The 24,572-nt window shown below is 50.5% G+C and overlaps 2 protein-coding genes across 10 annotated transcripts in view; one reads left to right on the top strand and one right to left on the bottom strand.

Moving 5' to 3' along the window:
* Window positions 1-2,470, bottom strand: part of LOC6523936 (broad-complex core protein) — an 81,988-nt gene extending 79,518 nt beyond the window's left edge. For 2 of the 6 annotated variants that reach the window (XM_039371841.2, XM_039371857.2), the window contains exon 1: window positions 1,554-2,445. The gene's annotated coding sequence lies outside the window, so the exon portion shown is untranslated. Of the gene's footprint in view, window positions 1-1,553 lie in introns of all 6 variants that reach the window. The other 4 variants (XM_039371817.2, XM_039371791.2, XM_039371772.1 and 1 more) reach the window with 4 other exon arrangements.
* LOC6523932 (mucin-2) overlaps window positions 1-24,572 on the top strand; it is a 134,397-nt gene that overhangs the window by 81,432 nt on the left and 28,393 nt on the right. For 2 of the 4 annotated variants that reach the window (XM_039371150.1, XM_039371182.2), the window contains 5 exons: window positions 16,906-17,809; window positions 17,950-18,063; window positions 18,128-21,026; window positions 21,121-23,127; window positions 23,202-23,456. In XM_039371150.1, coding sequence (XP_039227084.1) covers window positions 17,552-17,809; window positions 17,950-18,063; window positions 18,128-21,026; window positions 21,121-23,127; window positions 23,202-23,338 — 5,415 coding nt within the window. In that variant the 5' untranslated portion in view covers window positions 16,906-17,551 and the 3' untranslated portion in view covers window positions 23,339-23,456. Of the gene's footprint in view, window positions 1-16,905; window positions 17,810-17,949; window positions 18,064-18,127; window positions 21,027-21,120; window positions 23,128-23,201; window positions 23,457-24,572 lie in introns of those variants that run through there. The other 2 variants (XM_039371240.1, XM_039371223.1) reach the window with 2 other exon arrangements.

Genomic DNA, 24,572 nt, shown 5'->3' with positions numbered 1-24,572 from the left:
TGTTTGGTTTCGGTTTTGGTTGGGTCATTGAACTGGTTGCTCTTTGCCTAAAAACAAAAAATTGCAGTCCACATTCGAAAGACTGCGTGAATTTTTCACTGGAATTCGCCCGATCGCAGTGGAGATGGAGATCGGTTGGAATCTCTGGGGCGGAAAGGGGTTAAGACAGGGGGGATTGGTTGCAAACAGTAGAAGTAGGAAGTAAAATTTCACAAAACACACAGTGCTCGACTTTGAACTCTGGATACAGTTTATTGTTCATGGATGAGAGCACATGAAAGTCCACAAATTGTTGTACCCGACAGTCGTAGAGTTACACATCCTTAATCTACTCACCGATGATCGAGTGCTTGAATTGCTTAAATTATTTCAATCAACTAGGAAAATGTAAATTTTTATGAATAAAAAGTAATGGGGAAGCCAACAAACAAATAGTTACTCTAAAAAATACCATAATCTTAAGCACATACAAGTAAGCACAGCGAAATACTGAATCTTCAATATTTTTCTTATAATAACTAATAGTGCTGAATTTGGACCAATTTCGTTGAGTATCTATTCAAAGTGGAATAAGGTAATTGACACAAATGGAAAGGTCTACGATACTGAGTAAATGCATATTCACTATTAATCACTTGAATCTATATGGATAACTTTTTGCATTTACTAAAGATAAAGGTGATTCATAGTGACGTAAACAGAGATCAAATTCCGCGGTCTACATAGACTGTTAACTGTGATCTTAAATTGAGTTGGGTAAAGTGTGCACCCTGTCGCCTTGCTCCACTGTGGCTGGCTTGAATTTCATTAAATTCGCGGCTAATTAATAAGGAGCGATTTAGAGCGCATCGCGCAAATTGAAATTAAATAGCTGACATTAGTGGTTGCCCTGTTCAGTGGGTAGTGGGTTGGCCCTTCGGCCGCCAAACTGCCACGTCCAACCACATGCGATGTGCAATTAGAAGTAGGGAGTAGGGAGTAGGAAGTAGGGACGAGGACCTCGGCGATTGTTGTGCAATTGACTCCTGGACACTGCCGCCACTCTGCAGGACCCTCGGCGCACATCCCGGCAGGCAAACTTTGTTGACTCTGTCCTTGTTTGCACTTTTTTGTGGCACCCCGTGCAGGCTGCATGTGTGCGTGGGGTCCTGGCTGTGTCTGTGCCTCGTGGCAGGATGGAGCACACTGGGTTGTGGGCGAAAGTGTGTGAAAAAGGGTGTGGCTGGGGACGTGGGTGCAAAAGGATTGCGTTGAGCACGGGCGGGAAGGAAGGTGGCAGTGTGTGCTAAGCGCCGTTTTAGTGGCTGCATGCTCTTTATGGCTACATCCTTTGCATCCCTGCTGGTAAGAGCAGGAGCAAAAACGGAAGCAGGCTCCTTTTTTTGTTGTTCGCCGACGTGGCCGAGTGTTAAAAATGATAAAGTGAATGTTTTGCTTTCCCCTGGTTATTGTTGTTATAACTTTGTAATTTCTGACGCCTGACAGAAGCAAGTTGGTGGGTAGATGAGATGAGATGAAATGAGATGAGAAGAGCAAGCTGGGAGCCTACTTACCTTGGGTGTCCTGTGGCTGGGAGCTTGGCATGCGGATGCGATGGATACAACTGGCACTCACGCACTTGATTCTCAGTTTGTTCTGTATTGGATTGGTTGGATTGGTATGGCTTGGGTTGTGATCTTAGTTCAGTTTTGATTGCTAATTATTCGCACTTTGCAGCGGCTTTGTTAATTCTTTGTTATTCACTTGAAAAAAACAGTTTCTCAGCACTCGAACAAAAAAGGCGGTTTGGGGGAGGACGTGATGATGGATCCACGTTGCTCGCTCCTTTTCAGGGTGCGGCGGACTGTTTCTGGCATTGCACTGGCACTGTTAAAGGTGTCCTGATGGTGTCTATGTCCTGTTGGCTGCTGAACCTCACTTGCACTGAATTTGCACTTAAGCTGTACTGTCTGTCAATGAACAGGGTGAAACTGAGGCGAACTACGGCTGACTGAATTGCCTGGGCTGACTTGGTTTGATTTAATTTGGTTGGGCTGGCTCTGGTTATGATTCTGATTCTGATACTGATTCTGGTTCTGGTTGGCTCTTTGGAACGTCGCACGTCCAATCCGATAGCTAACTGATGTTCATCTAAATGGTTCCGAACTATACGAAAAATAATGTTGCCCAGAAAATGTGTTTTTGAGATCAGCGTCGCTGTCGCAGTCGTCGCAGGCTGAGGCTGAGACTGAGGCTTCAGCTTCAGAATTTGGTGCTGATGTCCTCAATGTTGGTGTATTACATATATATTTATACACATATTGTGTGTGTGTGTGTGTGTGTATGTGCGTGTGTGTGTGGCGGCCTGCAGTTGTCAATGCTCCAACGGCAACGGCAAAGTCGCTTCTGAGCCGCTGCACTGCTGGCCTGCACATAATATGCAGGCAGCTCGTAATGAGCCAACATCATCATCATCATCACCATCGCCATCCTCGTTATCATCATCATCATCATCATCGGCAGCAGCAGCAGCAGCGTTGTCGTGGCCATCATTTCTCCAGGCCACACACACACACAAACGCACACACGGCTGACCTGAGCGGAGCCGACTTCTGTCTACCCCTACTTCAGGCTCACCCGGACCTGGTCAAGCTCCTGCTCCTGCTGCTCCTGCTCCCGCTCCCGCTCCAGCTCCAGCTCCCTGTCTCACTCGCGCCCGGTAGTGCCGTCTCTGTCGGACAAGCTGGGACTGGTCGCCGAAAAATAAAAATCTGCCCAAAACAAACTGCAAAAATGCAAAAATCGCTCACAAAAAAACACATACACACGGACATAAAAAACTGAAAAAATAAAACCAAAAACTGGGCACTGCATGTGCGATGATACGATTGAAGGGGGAAAGGATAAAAGGGGCGGGGAATCGAAGGGAAAGGGCGCGGGACGAGCTACAAAGCGTAATCCAAATACACGGCACACACACAAGCACACACATGGACATGCACATGCAATTGGAAAAAAGGAGCTAAAAAATGAAAAAATGCAATCGAAACCCTACAAAAATATGTGTGCGCCCTGCCCGTCCCAGCCTTTCTCGCCTGCGCCCCACGCACATACAGATATACGGACATACGGACACACGGACATACGGACACACGGACACAGATGCGTGGCAAATGAGCGACGCTTTCGTCCTTTTTCGGCCTATGAGGCTCTGTCGCCGCTGACGCCGGCGTCGTTGCTGCGTAACTCGGCGAAAAAAGAGGAAAAAAGTGCAAAAAATACAAGAAAAAAACGAATGTACGGTCTTTTTATATTATATTCGCTTATATAGAAATAATGCACAAACACCAGTTGCAGTTGCAATTGCAGTTGCAGTGCCACCAGCACACACACATATGCCAAATATGCGTGCAGGGAATGCAGCAGCGGCTCCACATAGATATTTATATAAAATATATAGGCAAAAAAGGAAAAACTAACAAAAATGCAATTTCAAATGGAAAAAAGTTCGATGATTTTCGTTTTTATTTTCTTTTGGCTAACATCCAGCCAACCCCAATCCTTTTTTTCGCCCCAGCGGGATGCAGTTGTGCAGTGGGACAAAAGCGAAACAGTAATCCCAATTTGTTGTCGTTTAAATAGGATTCCCGATTAGTCAATGTTCAATGTGGTGAATGTATTCTATTTATTAGAAGTGGGTTCTATTTTATATTGGTAGTATATTTTTGTACCATTCAATGACTTTTATTCGAATAGAACAGATTTGTTTCCGTTGCATAGAGCAGGCTCTATTTCGAAGTACTTACCCCGCCAAAGTGCGGAAACACTTCGCCAATTGCTTTCGTCCCACTGTCCAACTCATTATATTTATTTAGTTAAGGACACCACATACACACGCCGCAAAACAATCACACACACGGGTGCAGCTATGCCTAGACTCCAAAAAAGAGAACAAAACCAAATAAAAATGTACATGGCATTACGTATACGCACTGGACGCCCAGCCAGCCCCGTTGGACAGTCGGCACGCCACTCCATGTATCACCCTTCTGCCTGCCACTTCCAGCTGCAACGTTGCACATACATAGGCAAACCTTTCAAATCCCCCCAAAATAAGCGACGCATGTGTAGGCCTATCAAAAAGTCGCAGTCACGCAAAACGAAGCACATAATGGAAAAGTGCCAAAAAGTGCAAAAAATCAGCGCTCGCTGGGCGATGGGCGGCGAATGGGCGGTGGGGTGGCGTTGTTTGAGACGGGAAAAGGACACGACTGGCAGGATGCAAATGCGGCATCATCCAAAGCACTAGCGCAGCACTGCAGCCAACTCGCTCTGGCACACGCACTTTCGGCCGCACGCATGCCGCACCGGACAGTGGCCAAAAACGCAAAAAAAAAAAAAAAAAAAAAAAGTAAAAAAAAAATGCAAAAAGGAAAAGCGCGAGAAAGTGCAACCAGAAAAAAAGGAAACCAAAGCAGCGCAAAAAAGGACTAGAGCGACGAAAATAAATGCACGCGCACAAAAAGTAGGCAACACAAAACAAAACCAAAGCCAAAAGCCCGAGCTGCAACCACCCAACTCCCAGTTCCCATCTCTCATTTTGCAGCTTGTAGGCCTGCTCGCATCGAGAGCCGGCCGGCGGATGCCCGATGCACTGACATTGAATGCAATTGCCGCTGCAGCTGCAGTGCGATGCACTTGCGCCACCCGCCGCCCCACCCACTGGACACTGGATACTGGCCACTGGCAGCGGCAGCGGCGCCGGCAGCGACGTCGACGGCGGCCGTGGCTCCAATAAAATTAAAAAATAAGTCAACGCAAATCGAACCGAACGAGCACACGAGCGCAGCGCAGAGCGTTGCATTCCCCTATTTTTTAAATTGCCAGTGCGTTGTGTGCTGTGCGTGTGTGCGTATCCTCGTGAACAAAACAACCCCCGAAATCCGAAAAAAGGATGCACGCACACGCATGCAGCACATGCAACACATGCAGCACATGCAGCATGCAGTCCGGCCAGTCCGGCGAGCCGATTCCAGTTATGGGCGTTTTTTGTGCGGCGCTGGGATGGCAAAAACAACATAAAAAAAAATGCTAAAAAAAAAAAACTAAAAAATAAAAGGCCAAATATTATAAAAATGCCACTGCAAGTGCAGCGCTGCTGCTGCAGCTGCAACTGCTGCTGCTGCATCTGCTGATGTTGTTGCTGCTGCTGCTGCGGAAAAGTGCAGCGCAGTTAATGCTGGCAGTAGGCGGGTGAGGTGCGGCAAGGTCGTGGCGTGTGGCAGCGCGTAATAAAGAGGAAAAAAAAAAGAGGAAAAAAAGAGGACAAAACAACCAAAATAAATGAGTGTGCACACGAGGCAACAAAGTGGAAATTATATAAAAATGCGCTAAAATCCGCCGACACACGCGCGCACTCTCACACAGCCGCACAGTTAGGCGTTTGCTACTATACACATACATACACATATACACTTCACATATACATACATGCACATCCACATGCATATGCAAACGCGAGCACTAACACATGCACGCGCGCTGCAGTTTGTGCATTTTTTGCTGCCTGCTTTCGGGCGCCGCTTTTGGCGCGTGAGTGTGAGCAGGATAACTGGGGTGCTGGGCTGCTGTGCGAGTGTGGGTGTGAATGTGGGTGTAAATGTGAGTGCGAGTGTGCGTGGAGTGGGCCACGTAATATGTTTACTTAATAGGCCTAGCGAGCTCAGCTCGGCGAGTGTGTGTGTGGGTGTTCAGCCACATCCATGCAACTGCACACATTTGCAGGCACTCGCAGTAGTTAGCCATCTAGTTTAGCTAGTCCTGCTAGAAGTCAAGGGGCAGGGAGCTACTGAGCTAGCCACCTGTTGAGCCACGGCATGCGAAACATGCCTGTAAGTCCTCTGCAGGGTAAACAAACTTATGATTTGATCTTTTTGATATACTAAGGGGGCAGGATTGCAGATCGCAAACAAATCAGATCGCTATGCGATCGACAACTAGGACAACCTTGTATCCCGTCCAGTTTGTCCTGGATCTTTGGAAAGCTCGTGATGGAAAGGGACGAGCTTCGCACGTATTTGGAAATAAATTGCAGATCAGGCATTTATGCAGCCATCCACTCCATCCATTCCACACAGTATTTTCGTGCTGAGGTCCAAATTGCCGTTAGCGACTGGAAAATTGCGTGAAAAACATTTTTTTACCCCTGAACCATCAAAAAAATGATGAAAATAAGAGGGGCAGTCGCGAAAAAAACACATAGGCTTCGGTCCGTGGAATTGTGGAATGGGGGGGAAATTTCGGTCGATGGGGATGGGCGATTGTCTATGTACCGAAATAATGGTAATGCAACAGCGCCCAAATATCACATTAACATCAACGACATGTTTCACTCTCCCCGCTCGTGTGTGTAAATGTGAGTGCGAGTGTGTGTGCGTGTGTGTGTGTGGTAATACATAATGTACGCATAAAAAGGACTCGCAAGGAAGCAAAACGAAAAAGTCAAAAAATAAATACACATCACAAAAAAATGAAAAGGTTTAATAATAAAAAAATTACCAAAACTCAGTACATGGCCCTATACACACACACACACTCAAACACACACACACGGATGCGCTGCACGCACGAAAATAAAATGCAAATGCAGCTGACAAGCGGGCGGGTAGGCAGAGGGGTGGCAGTGGGGGTGGGTGCGGAAGTGGGAGTGGAAGTGGGTGCATTCAGCGGATATACCGTCCGCCATAAGACCAATGCATTTTTGTTAATCGCACGCACACACGCACGTGCAATTTATTTGGTTCATTTTTCTCTTTTTGCCTTTCGTTTCGTTTCGTATCGTTTCGTTTGTTTTGCTCGTTTTCTCCACTGACATCATTTTTTTTCGCCTTGTTTTGTGTTGTTTTCACTTTTTGTTTTGCTTGTTTTCTGCGCTCGCCACCGCGAGTGGGCGGCGGTGGGTGGGAGTGGGCGAATGGGGGCGGCTGCTGGACAAATTACACATACGCCGCGTGGTACATGCATCAATACATGCGCGCATATTATGAAAATGACATGCAGGCGGAAAAGAGCTGGAAAAAGTGTGGGTGCGAAGTGCGTATTTCGGCTAAGTGCCACTCCCACTCGCATTTCCCCTGCCCTACCCCATACCACCACCCACCCGATCGCCCCCCGCCCACTGGGCGCCCACAGCGACCTACGTGGCTACGTGTGTGCGCATTTGATTTTGGGCATTAGCGGAAAGGGCACTCTGGACTGGAGCCGCACAAAGGATTCCAATGAGCCGACATCGAAAAACTCTCAACTGGCAGTGGGCTGGGTATTTATCTATACTTTTGGATTATATTAACGCTAACGCGACTGGCCGACAGTGCACAAGTGAAGCAATTTGGCCGGCGCTCTGCTGCTGCTGCTGCTCCTGCTGTCTATTTGGCTTATTTGGTTCGCCCCTTTTTCGTGCATTTTTTTATAAACAATAAATTGTTATGCCTACGCGCAGTTATTTATTTTGATTTTTGTGCAACTTTTTGTGCATTTTCCAATCCAATATATATTTATGTGCTTAAATTGTCTGAATGCGCACACACACTCTCATTCGGAAAACTGACAGTACATATGTGTGTGCGTGTGGTGCAAAAAGGCAGCCATTTTTAAAATGTTAAAAATATAATGTAACGCTAGACCCGTGCGTTAGTGGGAGTAGGTGTGGCTCTGGGAGATGGCAGTTGGGTGCTGGCAGCTTGGACGTTGGAGCTGGGGCAAGTGGGCGGGGAGGCGGTTGGGCGGTTGGGCGGTTGGGCGGTTGAGCGGTTGAGCGGTTGAGCGATGGACAAAGCTCCTCACATGCCATGTCAGCCACGCCCCACGCTTACGCCCACGCCCACGCCCAGTCCAATATGCTCTCTTTTTCGTGGTTGCGTCAATTTATATTTAAGCACATATATATATAAAGCATACATATATACACGTTTTTTTTTTGTATTTTTTGAACATGTTTACCCAGCTCTTAATGAAAAATGCCGGGGCCACAAAAAATTAGCATAAACGATTTTAATTGATTCCGTTAGGCAGGTGAAATGCAACTGCCACTGCAATTGCCACTGGAGCTGAGTGCTCTGCAAGTGCCTGGATGTACATACAAGTCCGTATATCTAGGGGCACAGATCGCAGGCATTCCTCCTCCTGCACTGCGAGTGCAGTGTCTTTCAGCAGCAAGTCTTCCAGTCTTCCAGAAGAAGAAGAAGCGCCCCAAAAAGAGAAATCGTCGGCAAATCCCAAACTCACGATGGATGCCCCTGCCCTTTGATCAGCGCACAAAGCACAAAAACTTTCTACGGACTCCCAGCAGCCACAAAATACTAAATATGTACAAAGCACAAAATACGAAATACAAAATGCGAGAAACAAAGTGCAAAACCTGAAGAAGAATGCTCGCTCGCTCCCCATCGATCTTACATGATTTAAGGGCAGGCATCTTGGATCGCCTGGCTTTCCCCTGGCTCCTCCCTGGATGCCCCTCCATACGTAGATGCCCCTCCGTCCGTAGATAGTGCCCCCATGCCGAGCTACTTACATTGCCATTGCCATTGCCATTATGCCATTGCCATAGAAAGCTGTGCGCAAATTGCTCAACAATGCCAGTGGTGCAGGGAGGAGTTGCATGCATGCATGCCCGAAAACGAAGCCACAAGAGGAGAAACGGAACGAAACGAAACGAAACGATACGAAACACAACAAATTGAATCGCATCGCATCGCATCGAATCGAATGGAATGGAAACCCGTTTGTGTGCCAAAAAATTGCAAACTCACAAATCTTCTTTCCCGAACGAGTTTGGGTTTGGGTTTGTGCGCAGTGCGCTGAGTGCTGAGTGCTGTGCTCTCCCCTCCGCCTGTCGGTCGCCTGCTTTTATTTCGTTTTAGTGCAGCTCTGCCGTTTCATTTTGCGTAATTTTTCTGTAATTTTTAGTGCCACTCACGATCGCACAAAGATCGCACAAAGATCGCACCAGAAGAACCACTACCATGCCCCCACCACCAACCAGCACCACCATCAACAGCACCACCAAACTCCAGCACTGCAGCCGCACTCAGCTCCTCTCTCCACTGGCTGCACACACATGTGTTTGTAGTTTGCAGCCCCTCGCCGCCAAGGAAACTTTTTGGCAAATGACTTGACTCTATCTGTCTTCCACCGCAACCCCCCCTACCCCTACCCCTACCCCTACCCCGCATCCCCGGCCCACGGTTAGCTGCAGCGCAGCAGGGCATTTATAATTTCCAAAAACAAACTCGGGCGGCGAACGCGCTGCCGAGGTTAACGGCTTCAATGCAACTTTTTTGAGGTTTCTCAACGCACACCAGCAAGCCGAGCGATCGCTCATACAGCAAACACACACGCAAACACACACACACACACACTAACAGCAGCAACTTAAACCCAATGTAGTGCATATATAACGATCGCAGCTCAGCGACCTAGCGAGGGCAACACAGCACACAAATTTAGGAAGTAGCTCGCAGGGAGAGGCTTCGCTGCCTCTGCCTTGTCAGCTTTTTCAATTTTTTATTTTCCTGCTGCGTTGTGTGTGTGTGCGTGTGTGTGTGTGGGTACATGCACATTTCAAACTACAGTGTCCGAAGGAAAGAGTGAGAGGGAGGAAGCGGTCGGCGATCGTTCGTCGTTCGCTGCTGCGGCTGGGTAAATTTGCCAAAAATGTATTGCCAAAAATGCTCCCCTCGCTTCCCCCGCTCCCCACGATGGTGGCGGTGGCTCACTGGAAGAGAAGAAGACCCTAGCTTGGCAGCTTTGAAAGACTGTACAAGTGAAGGCGCTGGGACACGGAAACTGACTCTGATTCGCAGTCGGAATGGAACGGAGATGGGGATGGGGACTGGGACTGGGATTGTTAGCTTAACTTATTTGTGACGCACACATACACGTGCTGGCTTGGAGGGGAAGATCACTCATTCACACACTCACTCGCACACACGCACACACTCGTGCAGCAGCAATCTTCGCCAGAATAAAGACACCCGGGATCAATGTACTCATTGCTCATCCTCGCTCCGCTTCGCAGCTCAGCTCGTCAATCTTCTATGAGCGTCGGGGGTTGTGTCATTAGCCAGTCACTACAGTCAGCTACAGTCACTATAGCTTTGATCCCTTAGATTTCAGCGGCCTCGATAAGCACTTCCTTTGAAGGTAACCTAGAGAAAATAACCACAGAGAAAAGGGAACTTAGGAAGCAACCCAAGAACTAAGCCGCCGTTTATTATCAATCACGCTTCTGGTTAACCGCCAATTTAGACGCACTTAGCCAAAATCCAACCCATTCCAAGGACACTCACGACGACTAAACGCAGACTAGGAGCAAGGGATTATGGCGTTAAATGATTCGTCACACCCCCACACCAAGGCAAAAGGCAGAAGCCAAATCCAAAGCCCAAGCCCGTAAAATAAACAAGCAACAAATGGCAGCAAGCTGGTAAAACAATTCACAAAACTACCAGCGAACGAGCGCACCAATCCCAGTAAGCGGGCAAACCACCAGCCCATTATCCCTCCAGCCATCCTGCCAGCCAGCCATCCAGCCAGGCAGCCGACAAGTTCAAAGTTCAAAAAGGCTTAAATGCCGCAAAAATCAACACTCTCCCACATGTGCATGTGTGCCAGTGTGTGTGTGGCTGTGTGTGTCTAATAGAGCAGCAAGGAGTGGCGAGGCATGTTTTAGAAGTGCCGCCAAGAGGCAAACCACTTGAGTACGCCTATAAAATGGCTGTGAAATTTTCACACTAAAAACTTTCGCCTCGAACCCGCAAGGACCCACAATCTGAGGGAAAAACCGAAAACCCAAACCCAAACCAAACCATAACCCAAAGTTAGGGCATAACTGCTTCGTGCTAATGATGATGAAGTTGTTGATATGTTGAGTGTGCGTGTGTGCAAATGAGCTAGAGTTTTAGGGCACAAATTCGTCATAAAATCACTTAAAACGGCATTAACAACCCCCGGAATGGGATGGGATAGGGTGGAATGGGGCCACGCCTGTCCCACACATGAGCTGTCTCGAATCGCATCGGATCGGATTGGATCGGGTAATTGTGTGTCAGAACTTTTCAACCTCTGACCCCGGCAAAGTCACCCCTCCTTCCCTTCTGTATCTCAGTGCTGGGACCCTTACCCGTCTAATCCTTTGATGGGCCTAATCGCTGCCCACTCCAGAGTCCTTCCTTTCCCGGCCGCTTCTCATCCTCATCCCCATCCCCATCCGATAGCTGGCACACACACGCACGCATATCATGCTAATTTGCGGACAGCCGCCTTCGTTTGACTTGGCTTCCGGTTCTTGTTCGGTAAACGGCAACCGGACACCGCATAAAACTTGGACCCGGGGCGGGGTTGAGGTTGAGGCTGAGGAGGGAGCAGTGAGCAGTGAGCAGTGTGGGCCTGACCTTATGCTCACTCATGTGGCAGTGGGACAGGGGCGCAAAAGTGGCATAAAAGTGTTCAAATCATTTTAGGGTTAATTTCCGCCTCCCCATTCCGAGGACGGACACAGTGGCAGTGGTGTGCTGTGCTGTGGGAGGGCGGAAGACCTGGAGGAGTCCTTGCTAATTAATTCACACGCTGCCTTGGGTGAGGGGGTACTTGCCACTTGGCGGCCCGAAAGCGAGCTGGCAAAGTTGCTCGAGAGTGAAATCGTTTGACGCAGCACGCCTCTGCGCGAATCTCATGGCGGCCCCATTCCAGCTCACTCCAGCTCATCCCCTCATCCTCTCATCCCTTGGGCAGACATCCCCCGGCACCGCAAGCTAAACACATTTGTGGGTCAGTCAATAGAGGACGTGCTGCGCCCTGGTCGAGTCGAACAGAGTCGAGTGTGTAGAAATCCGAGAGTTTCACTCTTGAATTTCTAATAAATTCATGGGGCAAGGACACAGGAAAGGAAAGCTGCTTAAGTGCGCCACCCATGCCACCCATGCTACACCCTTTTTTGGGCCGTTTGTGTGCGGTTGTATTTCAGTCCACGTTCCGACTTCTAGACTTCTTGTGATTATGTGTGTAATTTGCAATTATGACTTCCTTTGACGTGGCTTCGCTCGTCCAAGGGGTGGGCTTGATTCGGCCAGCCAAGAAGGCTCAGACTTATTTAATAAACATGTTCCCCCTCCTGTGCGGTGTTATTGCTTAATTTAAATGCCCGCATATGGCCCCAGGACTTTTGGCATACTCAGGACACTCAGCACACACGCACTTTCGACCGCAAAGTGATTCACACGCTTCGGGTCGGGTCAAGATGTCTTGGCCTGTGACTGTGCCTGTGCCTGGGCCTGGGCCTGGGTCTAAATTTGGGTCCTTGGCCGCCCATCCTTGGCGGATGCGGAAGTGGACAAGGGGGAAGCGCCCCACTTTCTTGCCGGGCATCTTGACTTCACCCTGATTTGGTGATTTGGTGTTTTGGTGAGGGTTGAGCCGGGCACTGGTGTGTCGGCATGGGAGGGAGGGGAGGAGGAGGAGTCGGGGACCACGACTCACTGTTGTCTCTGCACTTCGAGTAATCCCAGATTTCTGGTTATCCCCTGACCTGCGACTGTGTGTGTGTGTGCGTGTGCTTGTCCTCTTGCTTGTGCTTGTGTGTGTGCTTGTGCGGGGTGTCGCATTCGCATAATTTGTAGGTCATGCATATTTGGCATGTTTGACATGTTTTCTTGGTGTTTTACATGATAAACACTCAAGGGTGCTGGCGAAGTGAAGCAGACACAAGGACCAAAGACCAAGGACTTGGGTCCTTGCCTCAGTGGCCATATTATTGGACGTGTGCGTATGCGTCTGTGTGTGTGCATGGTTGTTTTGAGAGCAATTTCTCAGTCAATTTTGCCGCTTGGGTAGGGGAACTTAATTTGATTTTCGAGTAGAAAACTTTGGCTGTTGCCAAATTCCCCAAGGTGGTCACCGTGGGGCTCCTTGCAACGCTTTCCCCTTTCAGTTGCTTCGTCTCTCACTCTCTCCCTCTATCTCCCTCTCTCTCTCTCTCTCTCTCTCTCTCTCTCTCTCTCCCTCTATCTCCCTCTCTCTCTCTCTCTCTCTCTCTCTCTGTTAATTTCGGAGACTGGGACTCTAATCAAACGCTAGCCGCGCACTCCTCTGATCCCAAAATCAACCGGTTTGCCAAATCAAGGAGAGCGAATGGGCCGCGGAACGAGTTTTGTTAGTTCCGCGTCGAGCGTAACATTTGTGTCCAGACCCCAGACCCAAGGCTCCTCCGGCCACGTTGCAGGCACATGTGCAGCGCTGCGGTCGAGGGGCAGGAGCAGCGGCAACAGCGACTCGAATCTCGATCCCAAAGTGCACTTATGGCCCAGCTCCACGCCACACAACTCCGACCGACTTCGGTGCGGCTTCAGTGCCTGCTGATTTCTATGTAGGTCGCTGCAATTCAATACTGGCCCTACGAACCCTGCCTGCCCCTGTCCTTCCCCTGTCCTGCTCCCGATTTCTGTTTTCGGATTTCAGATTTCAGCGGCTTCGGTTTCGCTTTTGGGCCCAGTTTCTGGCTCGCTTGACTTGTCTCTGCTAATGCGTTGCTTTTTCAAATCCTGCCCGACTGTCCATGCACTTCTCGCCGGGATGCGGGAATGCAGTCGCTGGCCAGAACTGGTTTACAGTGGGCCCTCTCGATCCCAGGATCTGCGCCCTGAGTGCCGATTAACACATCAACTGTCGGTCGTCGCTGCCTGGTCGCACTGACCGATGCGGCCCATAAATCAGGACACGCTATCTCTCCGACGCTATCTGTGCGCTTCTATTTCGATCCTGGCAGCTCCTTGCGCCTCGCGCCTGGAACAAGCTCAACAGGCGGCCAGCGATGGGGACATTCACATCTCCAACTTGGACACACACTCACACATGTCTGGTTGCCAGGATTAGAGCCGAGCCACCAACGAGGGGAGTCGGAGCGGAGTCTGGGACTTGACTGCTGCCATGGCAGCGCTTAGCCTTAGCCCGCCACTGAAGGTCACACGGCATGGTCCCGTGAAGTAGCCTTAGAGCACGGCTCGCACAAGGACATCTCACTCCCCTTCCACACACACACACACACACGAGCGCACACCCACACGCACACCCACACGCACAGACGAAGCGTGTTGCAACCTGTTGAAAACAGCTTTTCGCAAGAAGCAAAAGAGAAAGCTAAACGCGAGAAAATCCTTCTGCTAGAGACACAGCAGCAGTGGCACAAAACCCGAGAGAGGTTGCGGCTCTACATATGTATGTGTGTGTGTGCTAGCACCCTCCGCCCACGCCCACGCCCACCCCCGGCACTCGTCATGCCTAATCTCGACCCATGTGGGACACCACCCTGCGCTGGACACAGGCCTACAGGTGGTTTGCTGCCGCCACAGCTGTTAGTGTAATTAGAGCGGGCTCCGCTCTCCGCGGTGCCACCATTCCGAGATTGATGTCTGCCACCAGTCGAGTCCAGGCCGGGCGCTCAAGGTCGCCACCCCGCCTACTTACACTTGATACCTGTGCCACACAGCAGCCTTGAAGCCTTGAAGCCGTTGCCTTCATTTGCCATTTTTTCCCAGTATGCCTTTAGCCGTGCAAATTTATCAGTTGGCGCACTTTCGCATGCTTTTTTCTAGCGCTTGCTTGATGGCACTTCTTGCTGGGTCCACCGCCCAATTCCACCCATCACCACCCACTTTTCCTGCTGCTTCACGACAGGAGAAGAAAAGAAAAACCTGACGTCGCTGCCGGCGGCGACGGCGCTAGTTGAAGGAAAAACGACGATGGCCGAACGAGAGTGAAAGTCTTGGCCACATGGGGACATGGAGGCGTGGAGAGGAGAGCCTTACGCACTCACTCACACATACAGCCGCACACCCCCAAACACACACACACGATGAAGCCAGCGCCGCAGTTGACGGCGACGCTGGCAGCGAAAGCGACGCCAATACCAATACCAGCAGCACCAATACCAATGCAAGCCAGGCTCTTTTCGTCTCGTTTTCTTTGCCATTTTTTATTCACTTTTCCCTCAGTTTTTTTCTTCCTCCTCCTCCGATATGCGAGCCGTGCCTTGGCAGCGCTGCCTCTGCTCTGCTTTAAGTGCTACTGTTTATTTTGGTCTCCTCGCCGGATTTTCCCCACTTTCTCCCGCCATCGCCGTCATCGGAAACAATTTTTCGTCTTTTTGGCTGCTACCTCTGCCTTACGTGCTCCAACTTTTCTTAACTATTTCTCTTCTGTTACTCGCTGAGTTTTCTTTCCGTTCCTGGATAGGTGTCTGTGGGGGGGGGCACTTCTCAGTAGCACGGCGCTCTTTTCGAATAGTTCGGCACTTAAGAGAAGACGCGCCCTCCAGGATGCCCCCTTCCAGGATCTCTGGCCTGCGGCTCAAGCTTTTATCCAGCCTGTGTAGAGAGCAAAAGCTTTTACCGCGGGTGTGAGTCTCGGCTCACGCGATCGGCAGTGGGGCACCAAACCCCTATGGCGACATTTGCCAGTCGCAAGAATAAGCAGTCCGATCGATAGCTCAGCTCCCAACCAGCGGTGGAGACTTTCTTTCTCTCTTCGGTTTCTGCTTTGTGTCGGCTTCAGCTGCATTCCGGCGTAGAAGAGCCGGCACTCCATGCAAAACGATCAATGGACTGGCTTCTTGTTCTCTATCGCCGCCGCACAACTCAACGCGAGCTTCTGGCTGACAGCGTAACTATTCGCCCATGTTAACTCTTGCTCAAAGCTCGCAAGTTGTATGTGGAAAATAGTTCTTTATGGAACTTATGTCATGGACAAAATGCATCAATGAAGCTTCTTGGGTACTCTCTTCTACGTCACGAGAAGATTCCCTTGCATGCCATCTACCACATACCTTTGACACATTCCATAGCTTTCTTCCAACTATATCATTCATTCTACTTGGCGACGGTGCACTATCTTCAGATCTCTATGCTTTGCAGAGCTCGATATCAAAGCGACCACTCATCTGTATCGCCGTTCGAGACGTGTTCAAATGCAAAGAATTCTGGATGAAAGAGTTCTGGACTAATGTCGAGCTTGTCCAACAGCCGATGACCTGCTGATTGCACTGGCTCCAGTCATTCTAGAGCCAATCTTGGGTGCCTGCGCCCGATTGATTATCACGTAGCCTGAGTGCCCAGACAGCCGTGTGCTCCAGATTGGGAGTTTGCTTGCGGAGCGCAGCCCAGGTGATATCAGCAGCTGTGGACAGTGGTGTATTTATCTGGGGCTCAGAGCCGGAAGTGCAGCTCGTCCGTATCAGAGTAGCTTTTCATACGAAGAGACTTCGAACTTACTTAAAAATCATGTTCGAAGGGAAAGTGAACGCACGCATGCCCTGTCATCTCAGTTTTTGCATATGCGGTGCCCAACTGATTCCAAAGTGCGTACATAAGCACGAATCGATCGGCAGAGTAGAGTAAATTCGATTGCCAGAAGACAACAGCCTACAATGTTTACAAACTTTAAAACGCCACTCTGTGATTGTGATTATTCGAGCGTGGGAGTATATGATACCTCTCCACATTAAGGAAAACATTTTGCAGAACGAGTTGTGCAATTAGTATGTACCGAATCCGTTTTTCCTGTCCCCGTCTCCTAATTGCGGGAAACGTGCCCGATATTGGGTCTTAGGCTCTTTTTTTGGCACGGTAGGCGATTCGTGTCTTTCCGCCCAGAGCGACGAACGTGTTGAATGACGCACCAGCAAGCCACGAGTTTAAAATTTTTGGATGCGTAACTCCCGCCCGCGCAACGCGACGCGACGTACGTGTAAGAATCGTCGAGAGGCAAAAATGCCGAATATGTTTTTTGGTTACATGACCTTGGCTCCGAGCTGCTCGCCAATCGATCAAAAATGTTTAGAAAACCACCTCAATGCAGTCCCCTCTATCGTTACAGGAATCGGTTTCGCTCTGGCCACATCCACATTGATCACGTCTAAGTCGGCTGCAGATCCCGGATGGTGGATCGCAGATCCGGAGATTACTCATCCAGATGGAAATGGAAGCGGGAAAGCATCTCCGGTGCGGAAGTAGTGCACGTCGCTCTCCGGCCCCCCGAGCTTCGTTTAGTCATGCATCTTGCGGCGGGCACGGGCGTGATACGGGGGCCAGCGCTCCCCGGCGGAGACTCTCTTCCGGTCTGCGGTCACGTGGGGAGAGTGCTCTGCGCTCTGTACTCTACGCTCTGCATTCTGAACTGTGCATTCTAGTCGCTGCACCGTTAGCCAAGAATTGTTTTGGTCTCTTTGGATGGGGGGCACCCAACATCTTCGTACTTAAATCACGCGGCGCTCAATTGGCATGCGAGTTATGCAACATTCTCGGAAGCGAGCGCACCCAGCGACCTTTTAAGCGCGTCTGCCCTGCTCCAAGTCATCACTGCCACTCCAGAGCTGACCGCGCTCGCAACCAAGGTTCCACGAAAAGCAGGCACACTAGGCACACACCAGTCCTTCAGAGTCAAATTCGTCAGATGATCCCAGGACCACGAGGACAAACTAGTACCAGTCAAGTTTCGAGTCATCTAAAGTAGAGTGCCCACCATGACGCACTGCCTTTGGTCGACACTGCTGGGCCTGCTGTCCGTGCTCTCCGCCGCCACCAGCCGCTCGGTGCGGCAACTACCAAGCGCATATCCACCGGTGCTGCCCACCGGATACTACGGACAGCCGCCGTATGCTTACCCACACTACGGCTATGGCTACCAGGCGCCACCACCCGTCTACCAGCCTTACTACGACAACGTTTTCGGCTTCTTCAAGAGCTACCCCGGCGGTGGGTTCCCTGTGCGGTTCGATTACGTGAGTAGAAGCTAGGAATATTGGATTCGGAATTTAGATTTTCGCTACTTACATTATATTCATTGATATTGCTTCCTTGCACAACCACTAGTTTGAAGTTGGTTTTAACCAGTGAGCTGTTTCTTTATTTCCAATTGTAGAACAATCGCTGCTCACGCAACTACATTGGCATCAAGCCCCATCCCGACCAGCAGCAGTACTACTACGTCTGCAAACCCGACTGTGTTATCTTCAGCAAATGCCGCAGCCTTGAGGTGAGTCTTAGACGACCGCTTGCCCCCCTTCGCCAGCCACTCAACTCACTTTCCCGTTCCCCAGAGCTTCGACGCCAGCAGCGGGCGATGCGTGCAACACGTTCCGCAGCACAGACCGGACCACAGGCCGCCGCAGTGCGAGAAGGAGGGCCGCTTTCCACACCCCCACGACTGCAAGGTGTACTACAGGTGCGACAAAAACCGGACGCAGCCCTGGCTATTCGCCTGCCCGGCGGGCACCATTTTCTCGCCGGTGGAGCGCAAATGCTTGCCCGGCGACCAGTGCCCCTCGACGGAGATATCGGACAGTGGCAGCTACATTCCCCAGAACTGCGAGCTGAAGTTTCCCGAGTGCGCCGAGGAAGGCACGTTCCGCTCCCCGACGGACTGCGCCCTCTACTACACGTGTCGATTGCAGGCAAGTGGCACCTATCTGCAGACACGATTCAAATGCCCCGGCAGCAATAGCTTCGATATCGAGCGAAAGCTGTGTCGTCCCCGCAGTGAAGTCGACTGCTTTGACTTTGTTCCGGGTCCGGTGCAGGTACCCTACGCTCCACAGCCCTACTATCCACCCTATCCAGCTGCACCACCGCTCTACGAAGAGGACGACTACGATACGGAAGCCAGGGAACAGCAGCCTGCCCTTAAGTCCGAAAAGCTTCAGCTAACGGCGCAGGCCTTTGAAAGACCATCATTGAATGTGGTGGAGCTGCCAAAGACTGCGGAACCTACCCCTGTTTCTGCCTATCATAAATATCCCGCCTATCCCTCGTACCATCGGGGCAAGGAAACGGCTGCAGAAAACATAGAAGTTGAGGAGGAGGGCGTTCCGCGCAAACTACAGCTCTCGGAAAACATTGCCATCGTACCAGAGGATACAGCTACTCGTGAGCCTTTAAAGGATACTAGTAATTATCAATACAAAAGGTACACCTATGGTACAGACAAGAACGATGTCACGGAGGCTCCGGAACTCAAATCACCTTTAAAGGGCTTGCATCTTTCGCAAAATATTGTCGTTCTCTCAACTGAACCTACAAATCCTACAACGCCTACAACAACTACGAGCAAACCAGCGGTGCATACATGCCCCACTATTGCTACACAGGGTACAACGCCCAAACCAAGCACAACTACCACAGTCAGAAATACCACCCCAATAATTTCAAGTACGGAACCACATAGCACAGCGTCCGCGAAACCTACTACTGGAAGACCAACAACAGTTACTGAGAAAACCTCACCAGCTACCGAAAAACCGAAGACTACTACAGTGACATCAACGACTCATAAACGAAGTACGACCACTCACAACACTTCTCACAAAACGTCAACAGCTTCTAGCACTACCAAAAACACAACAACTTCTCCCCGAACTACAAAAAATACAAAGAAGCCACATAGTACCACTCCAAAATTCAGCACCACGACTCAGAAAAGAACAACGACTACTCATAAATCTACTGCAGCAACAACTACTACTGAGAAACCAAAGTCGACTACTGAGAAAACATCAACAGCTGCCACTACCACTAAGAAATCTACGGAAAGTTCCCCTAAACCTTCGAGCACTACGGAAAAAACAAGTACAACTCCCAAACTTTCAACAACAACGACACCAACGACAACTACAGTCACATCCACTACTCCAATAACAACAATCACCGCTTCGAGATCCTCCACGGAAAGTACGTCCACTCAACACCCAACAACAACTACCACTCAACCAACAACAACGACGACTGCGAAGTCAACACCTACGAAAAAACCAACAACTATTGCCCCGAAATCCTCTACAACAACAACGACCACGGAAAAGCCAACAACTACTACTACTACTACTTCAACAACGACCGAAAAGACGACACCGACAGCGCCAACATCAACTAAATTCACTACCACAACCCAAAAACCGGCCACAATTACACCGAAAACTACATCTATTCAACACTCAACAACAACTACACCTCAACCAACAAAAAAGACGACTCGGAAGTCAACCACTACGCCACAACCAACAACGATCGCTCCGAAACCATCTACAACAACAACGACCACGAAACAGCCAACAACTACTACTACTGCTATACCAGCAACAACGGCACAGAAGACGACTACACACAAACGGGAAACAACTCCACAGAAGACCTCGACTAGAACACCTACCAGCAAAACAACAACAACTAAGAATCCAGAGCCCACGACTCCGAAACGTACTACTCCGAAAACATCACCAAGCACCGAAAGGACAACGATTAGTACTTCCAAGCCTACCACCGAAAAAAGTACCGAAAATCCAACTACGACCTCTGTGAAGACTTCTGCATTACCTAGCTCCACTCAAAAACCAACAAGTATTACTTCCGAATCGACTACAACGACCCAGAAAACAACAACGACGACTCCGAAACCAACTACGCTGAAAACTTCTACTCAGGAACCAATATCTTCTACTCATGAAGCTTCAACGGTTTCTACTACCACGAAGAAGGCTACAGATAGTTCTCTGATACCTACACTAAGCACGGAAAAACCAACTACAACTCCCAAGCCACTGACAACACCGACTCCAACAACTACAGTGACATCTACTACTCCAATTACTACAACCACCATTTCGGAATCCTCTACGGAAAGTACGTCGTCTCCAAAGCCAGAATCTACTACTCCTAGACCCACAAAAACGACGACTGCAAAGACAACAACAGTGACCATATCTACTCAAAATCCAATCACGTCCAGTCCAAAAACCTCCTCGGCAACAATACCCACACCAAAACCAAGTTCCAGCACACAAAGGCCGACCCCAACAACTCGCCAACCGACATCAGTTACGTCACCAACCACAAGTATTGGAACAACGAAGATTCCAACTACCACTACCCCGGAAGTCTCCACCGCCTCGACTGCAGTGACCACTGTGACGCGACCGCCATGTCCCGATCCCGACTCGACCACAGGTAAGTCGCTTGCTCATGAGCATCCATTAATCCATTTTGAACGCTCCTCCACACAAGCAGCACCGAACACCTAATCATGACACTTGCCTTACAGATCAGAACACAAATCCTGCATGCACACAAAAAAACCAACAACTGAATCTACTTGAACTACAATCACCACAGAAACAAGAAAAGCTCATCCACACACAAACCAACACGGCATTTACCGGAAGTAGGAACACTTTGGGCGGGCAGGAAGTGCCTGACTACATGGACGATGCACCGTCCTCCGCCGATGCCGAATCAGGGCAGGCAACCACAGCCAGGGCTCCAACCATGTCTACCCTGGCGGCGGCCCACCTTCTGCAGAAACTGTTTCACATAATCTCCACCACGCCGCCGAGCAAAGAGCATGCTCCCACTGAGCGACCATCCAGTCAGCTGTCCTCCAGCCCGCGTCCGCGAGGAGTGACCATTGCTCAGATGGCCAGGCACAACCTGGCCACCTCCAAGCCCTTTATCGCCCACTCTCTACGGCTCTCCATCCAGCAGCTGGCCTCCACCCAGAAGCGCTCTATTCAACCCAAGGCCCTTGTCACGCACAACACTACCAAGAAGGAGCCGGAGGACTCCGAGTACTACGACAGTGAGACATCGGAGCAGTACGCGGACGAGGACAACGAGCAACTGGACAAAACGCAGCCAAGGGCAATGTCCAGCACCACTGTGCCCGCAGTGATCCCTGCAGCACCGTCTACGACCACTGAGCCACAGGCACATGAATCCACTTCTGTGCCCAGTTCGACCAAGCCAGCTCCCTCCACCATAGCCCAGCCCATTGAGTCCACAACTGGAGAGCCGGACTACGGCGACAGCTCTGCCGGCTCTGACTATGTTAATGACGTGAATGACATTTCGAGCGGAGTAGTCACCAGCCTGGAGGCCAGGAAGAACTTCCTGCTCAGCCTCCTGAAGCAGCGCCTAACTCATACGGAAGTAAAGAAGCCATCGCCGGCTATGACCACATCCACAACCACAGGTGCCCCTCAGACATCGAGCAGCAGTAAAAGTCCTGCGTCCACCACAAGCGAGAGCACTGTTTCGCCCACGAGTTCGACCGCAAGACCAGCTCTGACTGCTAGTAAGCACTTACGTCCAGAGGCACTCAGTCAGAGGCAGAAGAGTTCGACACCTCTGAGTGCGGAATACTATGATGAGGACGACGACTACATGGAAGACGAGCCCGCTGCTTCTTCTGATGCTGACCAAAAAGAGCGTGGCGCAGTCTTAGTAGGGGATAAGCCACCAGCAGCCACCGCCAAGCGGCACGTGGCACTTCCATCCGCGCAGCCTCTTAAACAGACGATGCTCAATATATTAGCAACCAAGAGCGAGGCAAACGAAGTGGAAGTGAAAGCCGCATCGGACGGGCTGCAGTTTAGGAAACTTGGTAGCAAGAATAGTCAGAATCCCACCGAAAGTCCAACCAACAGCTCATCAGTAGTTGCTGAGGCTCTTAGCCGAAGACTGGCCGCCAAATTTGGGCAACCTTCTGGACCAAACGTGCCACACACATCTGATCCAAAGCCAACCGACTCAGTCATGCAAACAACGATACAAAGCAGAGTACCACAAACTGAATCATCTTCGCAAACACCACCATCGACATCTGCAGCAACACCAGCGACACAAAAACATCGAACAGGCAAATCGGGAAAACAAAAACCAGAGTCAATCGCACAAAGTACCCAAGAAATAGTCACACAGACCACTCCAGAATCAGCGCCACCAGCAACAGCAACCGCAACAGCAACACCTGTGCCCGTCGCAGTGCGCCAGGAAGTGCTGTCGGTGAACAGCAGGCCCTGGTTGCTGGCGGCGCGCAACCAAACCGTCCATCTTACACCCATCTCCTCCATATCGTCCATCTCCGCCGCCGCTCGAGCGCCAAGCAACCCAGTGAGCCTCGCTAACCGTTCGTTCAATCCACTAGTGTCCAGTCCCGAGGACCACTCCACGGAGAAGGTGCCGCAGCTCATCGTGAAGGTGTACGAGCCCATCGACCTGAAGATCGTCTTCTGTCCGAAGTCCTGCGACCAGGACCACGATCACAAATTCGGTAAGTCACCCTTCGATAAGCACATTTCACCCCAGTACCTTATCCCTGACCCATGACCTATGACTCGACCACAGACCCAGCTGATAATATTAAGACGTCCAACTGCACGGGAGGCTGCGACGAGGAGGAGGAGCGGATCCACAAACATGTCGACATCCAGTGGAAGCCACTGGAGCTGACCGACATCGCTGGCTTCCGCAACGCAGCGTAGAAACACGACGACGCCCACGGAATTCCCGTAGTACGATTGCTCTAACATAGAACCTTTACCTTTACCTATACCTATACCTAGTACATATAACTACAATAAATACCATACTTTAAATCAACCAAGACGGTCTGCGACTGGCGCACAGCAAGTGGGTCGCCTTGGCCAACGGGGGAGGGGGAGGGGGAGGAGGGGGCCTTTCGACCCGCACAGACTGTTCTCCGTGTGTTGCCTCCGGGTGGCATGGGGTCGTGGGGTTGTGGGGTTGGATTGACTGGGTTCCGCCAAAAGAAACAGCACAGTGCACAGCGCAGAGGCAGCTGGCAAAAGAAGCAGGCAGAGTGCACACAAAAAGTTGCACGCCAAAAGGAAAGCAAAGGAATGGAATGGAATGGCATGGTGTGGCAAGCAAAGGATAAAAAAGCGTGCCACCACGCCGAACGTCCTTCAGCCTGTGTGGGTAATGGGATATAGGTGGGTCGCGACTGTGAATGTGAATGTGAATGGGGATATGGATGTGGATGCGGTCGTAGTCGTGGTCGTGGTCTGTGGTTATGCTGCCAGCATGTGTCCAGAAGTAGCTGCCACCTGTTGGCGTCCGCTGCTGCCGACTGGGCCAACAAAAGAAAGAAGTCCCTAACACAATCGTGGACGGCAACAAGACCAAGCCAAAGTTGCCACCGCGGCATGCCCCACCCGCATGCCATCGCCATCGCCATTGCACACACATGCGAGTGGGCACTTGGCCACCAGGCGCCCAGTGTCGACAGGCAGTGTCCGCATTCAGAATTCCTGAAGCGACGCGGGTGGTGGTGGTGGTGGTGGTGGCAGTTCTGTGTTTTGTGTTAACGGCAAGCAAAAGGAGCAAGTGCAAGTGCAGTCATTGTTTTTGTGGCAGCTGCATTGTCGTGCTCTTGTTGTCTTCGCTTGTTTCCCTTTGTTTTGATCTGCTCTGTTCGGTTCGCTTGTTCGCTTGTTTGGTAGCTAGTTACTCGTTGTGGGTGATGTGGCACAGTTCCCACATAGAGCATGGAGTTAATCAATGCCCCACACCCACATCCACACCCACACCCACACCACCAATTGCCATCTAAGCACCAGTGGCAGGCTTTTCAGCGATTTACAGTTATGCGTGCCACAAATCGGCATCAAACGCGCTTAGCAGACATCATCCTGCTGCTCCCGCTGCTCCTGCTGCACAAATCTCCAGTTGGCCATGAATTATTCAGCAGTTCAA

The sequence above is a fragment of the Drosophila yakuba genome, chromosome X (assembly GCF_016746365.2).
Source record: "Drosophila yakuba strain Tai18E2 chromosome X, Prin_Dyak_Tai18E2_2.1, whole genome shotgun sequence".
Classification (NCBI taxonomy): Eukaryota; Metazoa; Arthropoda; class Insecta; order Diptera; family Drosophilidae; genus Drosophila; species Drosophila yakuba.
This window is presented reverse-complemented; position numbering and strand designations above follow the sequence as displayed.